We start from the raw sequence: 9,538 nt of genomic DNA on the forward strand, positions 1-9,538 counted from the left end.
GTGTTTGAATTTGTGCAATCTAAACCATTCATGTAGTTAGTGCAATTTGGATTTTTTTAGTGAATAATATTTGCACTAGTTTATAATAGTGAGTGGTCCGAGGCACCAAATTGTCTTCATATTCACAAATTTAGTAAAAAAAATGGAGGGATTCCTTGTTCTATATTACAATGTTGATGTGATACTAGCTTACAAAGGTGTGTTGTTTCAATGTTCTCATGGTAAATATATTGTTACAATTAGTGACGACACGACGTTTGCGGTTTCAAGGAAAAGAATTCTCGATCTAATCGAGGTAGTAGAGTATTTCTTGGCATTCATTATGCCAACATATATATTCAGAGGATGGTTGCATTGAATACAGTTATATGAAGTTTAAACATAACAAACACGTGACAAACATCTTTGCCAAATTTGTTAGTCTTGTGTAGTTTTAAGTTTCTTTTTTGAAGCACTTGTGTTGTTAAAGTTGTACGCGCGATCTTACACAAATGTTTCGAAGAGATCATAACTTTTATTTGTAAACCAAGATTCACCGAAGAGATTGTATGTCTTATGCTTGAAACAATGACTATGACTAGCACTAATGATGAGACAAGTGTTAGTTTGAGTAAAACATGAATAATATTAAATGTGTTGTGTTTATTTATTTATCACAGCCTTTGTAGAAGGGCTTTTATTTAATTGAATAATATTAAATGTGTTGTGTTTATTTATGTATTTATTTTTGCACTTTTAAACTTGTAAAATACATTTTCCATTACTAAATATGATAAATAGCACACACATACCAAATATATCAGACTTAAATACATATTTTATTATTCAATTTTTATTATTTTTACGAATTGCCTAGTTTTCTTTTTCAAATTTTATCACCAAAATTTTTAATTTTTATACATTTTATCAATGGTGGCACATTACTAAAAAAATTTATCAATTTTTTTGTAAATGGTGTCATTTTATTATCAACATAATGATAAAATATACAAAAATTGATAATTTTAGTAATAAAATTTGTAAAAAAAAAAAAAGACAAACTTATGTGATAAAATATGTAAGAATTGAAAACTTGAATAATAAAATTCCTGGAAAAAACTTGGGGAAATGATGATATGAAATGCTTTTTTTTAACAGGATGATATAAAATGCACAATTAACCAAAAATGAACTTAAAATAAAGTATTAAAAATTAAAAATTATGCTTTTAAGTAGTTATCATGTGAAAACTATAAAACGAAATACCAATATATTGGTTACAACCATTGATTACTAAACCAAAAATCTTTGACTTTTGGATCAAGATTCAAGAACGACTCCGAAAAGAAAAAGTGCGAATGCAATGAATGTTTTTATAAATGAAAAATAAGAAAACGTATTGTACTCCCAGTCCCAGATCATGTTGACATGTCCATATACTAATTTTTATTTATTATTTTGAGCAAAACTGCATATTTCTCTTTCCCTTTCTTCAGCGATCATTCATTCTGGAAAAAATAAAGCACAGTAAAATTCAATTCAACAATTAAAAAAGATAAAAAAAAAAATTGATTTCCCTGTTCAATCAGAAGGTAAAAAAAAAATAAAAATGTGAAAGGTGATCGGAGGAAGAAGCAAATGAAATAAAAAAGAGAGAGATTGTTCTTCTGTCTCTATTGGCTTTCAACTTTCCCCAGAAGTTACTTTCTCTCTTTCTTTTCTCTAAGATGAATTAAGGGTCTAAATGAATGAATCGCACATACCCACTGTTAATTTTGCATTTTCTCTTGGTTTGGGTCAAATGGGTCTCATTTTTCTGAGAAGCCAGTGAAAAAAGCTTGCACTTTGACTCCAAAACTTGCAGAGAAGAGGGAGATTCACCACAATTCCTCACAACCATGGAAGGTATTGTGTTATCAGTGATTTGGGTTTTCCATATGATGTTTTTTACAAGGTTGTTTCCAATTCATGTATTGAATTGCTTGGTTCGAATCTAGATCCTGGATGTGAATTGTTTGCATTGTGGGGTGTTTGTTTTGATGGTTAATCTGGCATCAAGGTCTTGAATTTGGGATCTTTGGGTTTTGGGGTAGTTAATCAAAGTGAAGGGAAATTGGGATTTGGTTGAATTTCAGTTATAATTTGAAATTTGATATTTGATGTGTTCAGATTTTTAGGTCTTTTACATTTTTTGTTACGACCTTAATTTGGAACGGCTTTTGTTTGCTTTGTTAATGTCATAAAATGATGCCTACGGTTGGATCTACTGCATGTACTGTATCCCATGTGCTTTTGCAAAATACTGGTTTTGCAACTTTTTAATTTTTATTTTAAAGTTGTTTCCTTTTTTTTTATTTTTTCTTCAAATATCAAGTTTTGTTGTATAATATGTAAATATGAAGCATGCATATTAACTTATCTAGAACTTACTTTTTTTTTTTTTTAAAATAACTTTGTTGACAAAAATTGTGAGGGTAGAATGAAATGGTTGCTTATGATGTTCTGTTTTTATATTTTATATCCACTGATAAGAATTTTTCTTGGCAGTTAAGAATGAAATTCATTAACTACGTGTTGCTAGTGATCTTCTGTAGCAGCCTCTTGAAATTCATAAACCTATTTTTGCTATGAAATCATTTCCTTATACATATTTCAACAAAACAAGTATATTTCCTCTTCAAGATTCAAAGGAAGCAGCTTTCTTGCACTTAAGGAAAATTTCCCAACATTAGGTCGACTTTGATTGTCCATGCATCCATCCTTTTCCATGTTGTCATTGCAGTTAAGTATGTAACCGTGTGATTTCATAACATTTTTATCAATTGAAGTGGGTTGTATTGCATTACATTGTTTTCTTGTTTTGTTGTCTTTTTTTTATTGCATACTATTGTTATTTTTTCCATCCTAACACTACTTCTGCTTTTCTGTTGGTATTCAGAAGTAACTGAGTTGCAGTCTGAAGAAAATAAATTGTCTATGGAGAAAAATAAGAAAAGAAGGCTCAAAACACCAGCCCAGCTTAAGGCCTTGGAAGATTTTTATAATGGTAGGTGTACTTCTTTTGTCACATGGGTGTTAATGCATCTTGCCGAGTGCTAATTCTTGACGAATTTCTTTTTTCACCTTTTTTTCCAGATAACAAATATCCCACGGAGGAAATGAAATCAGAACTTGCCGATGAGTTAGAATTGACAGAAAAGCAAATATCTGGATGGTTTTGCCACAGAAGATTGAAAGATAAAAAAATGTTGAATGATGAAGTATGTGCTAATGGACGACAAGATCGTTCAAGTGGTGTCATTCAGGATCGTGGCAGTGGTCTAGTGCAGGATTCATGCGGAAGCACTAAACATGTTCACTATAGGTATCTGGATCCCAAAGAGGTTGAGAGTCATGGCCTCTATAACCATGGATTTTCAGCTGCAGATATAACCTATGGACACAAAAACCATCGTTATGCAGAAAATGATAGTGCAACAGATAACACATCATCTGAGAGTAGCTCATCTTTGCAAGATCGATTGCTTTGTCAAGGACAGGATCCGTATGATATGGAGCCTTCTAGTCATGTAACACCTAATGGATCTCTTCTGCCTCCCAATACCAAGGGTGCAAATAACATGGGACATAAACCATCAGGATATTTGAAAGTGAAGGGAGAGATAGAGCATGCTGCTATTACTGCTGTTAAAAAGCAATTAGGAAAGCATTATCGGGAAGATGGTCCACTACTTAGTGTTGAATTTGATACAATTCCTCCTGAGGCATTTGAATGTCAAATTGCAGATCTAGCTAATGGTAGGTTGTACTCTATGTATTCAGTTATCCGATTTTTCCAAGGCTCACTAGGTTTGCAGATGCTTTGGGTTGAAGGAATATTGTTGGTCACATCAGGTCAAGAAAGTTCATGATCTTTGAGTTTGAGCGTTTTACTAGATAGATTTGATCTTAGGTTAGGTGTAAGGGTGTATTTTCTTTATTATATTGATTCTCTTAATTCTAAATCTAATTTCTGATTGCATACTGTCATTATGAGAATAGATTGAGATTGTTACCTGTCTAATCTGATGAATGCTATGGCAGAAGCATACTATGCTGCAAATCCTGCTCTTCCAAATTCTCCAGAAGTCTCTGCAGTGAAAAAACAGTCCAGTCTCAGTTCTGTAAGTTGAACTTTCTAATGCATTCATCTTTTAATTTGATTGTCCTAGTAGAACATGATCTATTTAAATTATAAGATACATGCTTCATAAATTGGGTAGTTACTTGATTTTTAATGTTACAACTTACATGCTTAGGATGAGTGGTAGTTTCTTTAAATTCAGTGCTTAATTGTTAATTTCCTGGCCTCTCACTTTCTTTTCCTTGTGTATTGTTGGCAGAGATATGATTCATATTTTACCAAAATCAGTTCCCAAGATTCACAAATGGTCAGAGGTGACTTTGGCTCCTTGCATGATTCTGATTTCCAGTATAAGAAATCCCACCATGATATAAATCAAAGGAGAAATTTTCAGAGTTTTACCAATCCTTTGCCTCACAAGAACTCTTGCCTGGATTTCAATGCAGACTCTACTGGGGAAGCATCTGCTTATAATAACACTAAAAATTGTAGAAAGGGTACTAAGCATGGTTTTGATGGGACGAGATATGACTCTGGTTCTAACCCCAGTGATCACTATGAAGAGAATAACCTAGTGGTTAACCAGACAGATTCTCTGCTACATGGCTATGAAAACAGCAACCTGAAGAATGTACAAAGGGGTGAATATGTGAAATCTAAACCTTCAAATTCAGTACATAAGTCTCAAGTTTACTTGGATACTGGAGAAAGAAGAGGGCTTAATAAAAGGATGGCAAAGGTCTGCTAATTTATTTGCACTTTACTTGTGAGTTCTACATGTTATCATCAATTTCTTTCGTTTACAGATACTTAAAATGCTTGCTTGGTTGCACTTTTGCAGGAAGAGAAGTTTGATGGGGATAGAAAGATAAAAAAACAATATCGTGATCCAGATGAAGTTAGGGTGCTTACAAATGAAATGACGGTGAGCTTTAGTTGCATTACTTCCTGCATCTGTCGTAATTAAATTTTCTGTTGAGCTCACTCCCTTAGTCCATGCTAGTGTATAAGATGTTTTGCTTTACTATGTGTCCTTATCCTTTTTTATACATTAACACCATAGGTTGCAAAGTGGGCTAAAGTTGATCCACTTGAACAATATGATGTTAAACAATCATCTGTTGCTGAGTTGGAACCAAGAAAAAGTCAAAGGTGTCCATTTATATCCTTTTCTTTTTCATGATTACATACTTCCCCTGGTCCTAAAATTCTGTTAGCTTATGTTCTTGTCTATGTCAGTATTTCATTTTTATTGTAGTAGCATTTATATTCATAATTTAAATTTTAGTGTTTTTTATGACCAATGCTTACCTAATGAAAGTAGAATAAGGGTCTTGATTATTTCAAATTTTGGAAGAGAACTGATCTTGAGAAAAATAATTTTGGAAGAAATTAATTTTGAAAAATTGGATTTGTGTTTGGGTATCATTATGATATTTTAAAAGTGATTTGAGTAGATTTGATTTGATTTTACACTTGTTTGGTTCAACTTATTTCAGAAGAAATAATCAATTATTTTATAAAAGTGCTTTCAGGTAAAAGCAGCTTTTGAAGTTTAAAACTGTAAATAAGATATAATGAGTCCAAGTCCAACTCCCTACATCAAAGTTAAAAAATTTCACTTCTCCCAAAATCATTTCTTACCACCCCAGAATTGAAAATTACTAAAACAGAATTTAAGAAGGGTTCATTTGTTGTACATCTTCCCAACGGTAACAATGACAGAGGCCTATTTAGATAAATTTCTCCATAAGTACTTAGAAGAGAATAAGAAAGTAAAATGAATTGAGTATTTCCAAAGTCAGTGAAGAGAAATGGTTGTTGGAGAATTATTGAAATTTTAATTTGTTAGTTGTAAAAATTAAGCATATGGTGTTGCCGTTATCAATATAATTATTTATTTCCTTAGCCCCATTCCTTCTCTTTTCACTGAACTGAATATATAGTTTTATGAGCTTAAAAGATTAATTTTAAAGTTTACATTAACTTTCACTTGAAAGTTTTCACCCTACATGTTGACTTAATGGATGTAGAACCCTTTTTAATACCATAAAATATGATTATGATCCATGTAGGTCTGCTGCAGAGATGCCATCTAGCTTTAGTGAGGATGAAACTGCTGAAACCAGTTCCTCAGCGGATTAAGTGTTGTTGTCAGATTCCACAGATATGATATTTATAGGGTTTCTCTATGCCATTGGTTTTGTACAGTCTAGAGAGACAGATCCATTTTGCACAGTAACATCTAGAAAGACACACTAACATGACTAACTTGATTTGCTGTTGTGCTTGCCTATTTGCTTCTGTAACAAAAGAAACCCCACTCCCTACCCCTTTTTCTTGAAATTTTGGATGTAAAATCTTATTTTCATGCAGCTGCTTGTGGTAGGAGGGATCCAAATGCAGTTGATAGATAGTGTCTTCTTTTTTTCATAATGGTTTGTGGTGTTTGATTCACCTTTTCATCAGGTTGAGCGTCAATCCAACACAAGAGGGAGATTGGCGTTCAATGTGTATTGGATTGCGTGATTTGGCTTTTCCAAACACACTATCAATTATTGCAGTGCCTCTGGCGTCTTGGTTTGGTTCAATTGGATCCTTTGTTGGAGTAGTTACCCACTTATGCTTTTAGTATTTGAAAAGAATAATTTTGATTCGTTTTGATTGAGGTGAAAGAACACCAGAAGATCCTGTGGAAAAGTAATGATAAAGAAATTTTAATAAATTGATCCCTCATCAAGCCATTGTCCTCCTTTGAACATCTATACTGAGTGTGCTTGCACCTCCAATGTAAGAAACAAAATGCTCTTTTGTCAAAACATAATAACTCCTAACTAGATATGCACCCGCGCTCCGCGAGGATGTTAATTTTGTAACTTCTTTTAAGTTAGATACAAACAAAATGATAAAGAAATGTTAAACAAGTTAATACAATTACAATTATGTAGAAAATATCCTTAATTAATATCATATTTTCTATTAATAAGGTATGACATAATTGATTGATAATTTTGACCTTTAAACACGTGGTTATGGGAATGATCTTGATGTCAGTTTGTTTATTTTTTTTTTTTAAGAAAGATGGTTAAAAAAAATTTCAGAATCAATTTTAATCTGATTTAACCAGTTCAGATATGAGAATAGATTTAGTGAACCAATTTGATTTTTAATCCAAATATGAGAATTGATTTGGTGAACTGGTTCAAAATCTAATTGGTTTTAGAAAATCAATTTTGGACTCAATTGGTTTTGAATTAATTTTAAACCATTTTTTAGAATTAAATTGGTTTTAAACTAATTTTTATTTATTTTTAAATAAAAGAAAAAGAGGTTCAGTTAATCAAACTTTCTTTTAGGAACAATTCAGTTAACTGAACTTCTTTTGTATATTTTGTATAATAATGCAACTTTTTTTTTCAAACCGGTTTAATTCTAGTTTGGGTCAAATCGACTTTTTTGCACACTTTTTGTGACACTCTCTATCCCAACATACATATAAATAAATAAAACATATAAAAATATTGATCATGAAATTCACGTGGGTAAAATGTTCACATTCATTTCACTAGTACCAAATAAAACTTATTAAAAACATATTCGGCTTAAAACAAGATCGTCAAAGTTTACAAAAAAAAATTGTTAAATTAGTGAGGTAAAATAAAATAAAATAACATCATACAATTAAAATAAAAATCTATCTCCAATGTCACATCATATCATAGCATTGTGTCCCAACATCCTCTGGCACGAGGTTCTTTAAAGCCATCCACCTAGTCATATGCTCTCATGAACACAAGATTTGAGATCATCATAGGATCCAAATACAAATAACACACACGGAGTGAGTTATCACAAAAAAAATAACAAAAACAAATAAACAAGACGTAATCAAAATAAATTATGAAAATATTTATAACATAACTCAACTATACAACCCACGTCACTTCACCACTTTATCTTTAAAATTCGTTTTTCAATCACTAATCACACATGCACTCGAGTCAAGATCTAATAACACTCATCAATTTCATAATAAACAATTAGCAAGCATTATGCAACAATTATACTAAGACTCAGCCTACATGCAATGTGGTATCATGTCAGTGAAAAACTACCATGTGACACTTAGGAGTACATAACAAGACACATCACACAATGAGTATGTCAGGTCACTCTCACTAAGTAAAATCATAAGGTGACCAGCCAGGGTCACTCCGTTTTGCGAGAATGCTCCAACCATATGGGATCAATATAGGCTTAAAGGAGCACTCAAACTGAGTGTCTTTACCCTCAAGACCTAGACTTCGAAGAACCCGTTAGGGCCTCACCTTCCTAATTCAGGTCCAACCCTTAAAACAATTTTTGCAAGCTGATATCATGAATTATACACACACACACACACTCTCTCTCTCTCTCTCTCTCTCTCTCTAGAGTATATAATTCACAGTTATAATTGTAAAGATAGAATCAAAATTTGCAGAAACAAGCAAAAAAACTCATTTCAACACACTTTAGAGTATATAATTCACGTTAATAAAATGAACTCAATTTTTTTAAGATTCACACTCAACAAACATATATAATTCACAGTTATAATTGTAAAGATAGAATCAAAATTTGCAGAAACAAGCAAAAAAACTCATTTCAATTGATATTCTAAGGATCCCTACACATGTTCTCACTAGTCCCCAATTGTAAATAACTCATCCCTTACCTCTAAGCGGGCTCACGTGTGTATTGTGACAACAATAGCGACATCTCTAGCGGTTTTATGAGATTTCTCAAGTTTTTTCCCTGACGGCTCAAATAGAGTTCTCAAATGTTAGAGAGAAAAAGAAGGGATTAAAGTCTTCATTCCACTGTCTACTTGCGATGAGTATTTCTCCCTCCACAAACATTAATTTGCAAATCCCAACGGTGAGGATATGCGGAAATGAATTTCGAATCACATATCTAAATTTCACGACAATCCAACGGTTAACGCGTCCAGGATCATAGTTTTACTGAGATAGTTTTGGATTTCTACGGGAAAAAAAAAAGCTACGATGCAAAGGGTATTCTCTCAGCTCCAACATGGTTTCGTAATTTTCCAACATGGTTTCGTAATTTCCAACGGTGAGTGTTTGGAAATGAGTTCCAAACCTGGTGCTTGAATTTCACGACGATCCAACGTAAATGAATCCGAGATCGTCATTTTTCTGAGATAGGTTTGGTGGTATACAAGAAAAAGAGATGATTTTGGGAGGAAAATAGGAGAAAACAAAATTAAGAGGGAGAGAAGGCAGAGAGTATTGTAATCCTTTAAACCATTATTTTAATTAATAACATCATTTCTCCTTATTTATTTAATTATAAAAATCTCACCATTTTCTAAAACTCTATTTTTTTAGAAAACTTTTTTAATTTATTTTAAAAAAATGGGATGTTACACTCTTA

The 9,538-nt window shown here is 32.3% G+C and overlaps 1 protein-coding gene across 4 annotated transcripts; it reads left to right on the forward strand.

The window, feature by feature from the left end:
* Positions 1 to 1,457: 1,457 nt before the first annotated feature.
* On the forward strand, positions 1,458 to 6,693 carry LOC100811885 (uncharacterized). 4 transcript variants are annotated; one of them, XM_026129764.2, is made up of 10 exons: positions 1,458 to 1,884; positions 2,527 to 2,765; positions 2,918 to 3,025; positions 3,115 to 3,777; positions 4,063 to 4,142; positions 4,362 to 4,416; positions 4,549 to 4,841; positions 4,944 to 5,027; positions 5,166 to 5,254; positions 6,178 to 6,693. In XM_026129764.2, the coding sequence occupies exons 2-10, from the start codon at positions 2,729 to 2,731 to the stop codon at positions 6,245 to 6,247; spliced, it is 1,479 nt and encodes a 492-aa protein (XP_025985549.1). In that variant the 5' UTR covers positions 1,458 to 1,884; positions 2,527 to 2,728; the 3' UTR covers positions 6,248 to 6,693. The 4 variants fall into 4 exon arrangements, with proteins under 4 accessions (XP_025985549.1, XP_006586028.1, XP_006586030.1 ...); XM_006585965.4 differs by having other exon boundaries at positions 4,362 to 4,841; XM_006585967.4 differs by lacking the exon at positions 5,166 to 5,254 and having other exon boundaries at positions 4,362 to 4,841.
* The last annotated feature ends 2,845 nt before the right edge of the window (positions 6,694 to 9,538 follow it).

The sequence above is a fragment of the Glycine max genome, chromosome 8, assembly GCF_000004515.6.
Source record: "Glycine max cultivar Williams 82 chromosome 8, Glycine_max_v4.0, whole genome shotgun sequence".
In the NCBI taxonomy this organism is placed as follows: Eukaryota; Viridiplantae; Streptophyta; class Magnoliopsida; order Fabales; family Fabaceae; genus Glycine; species Glycine max.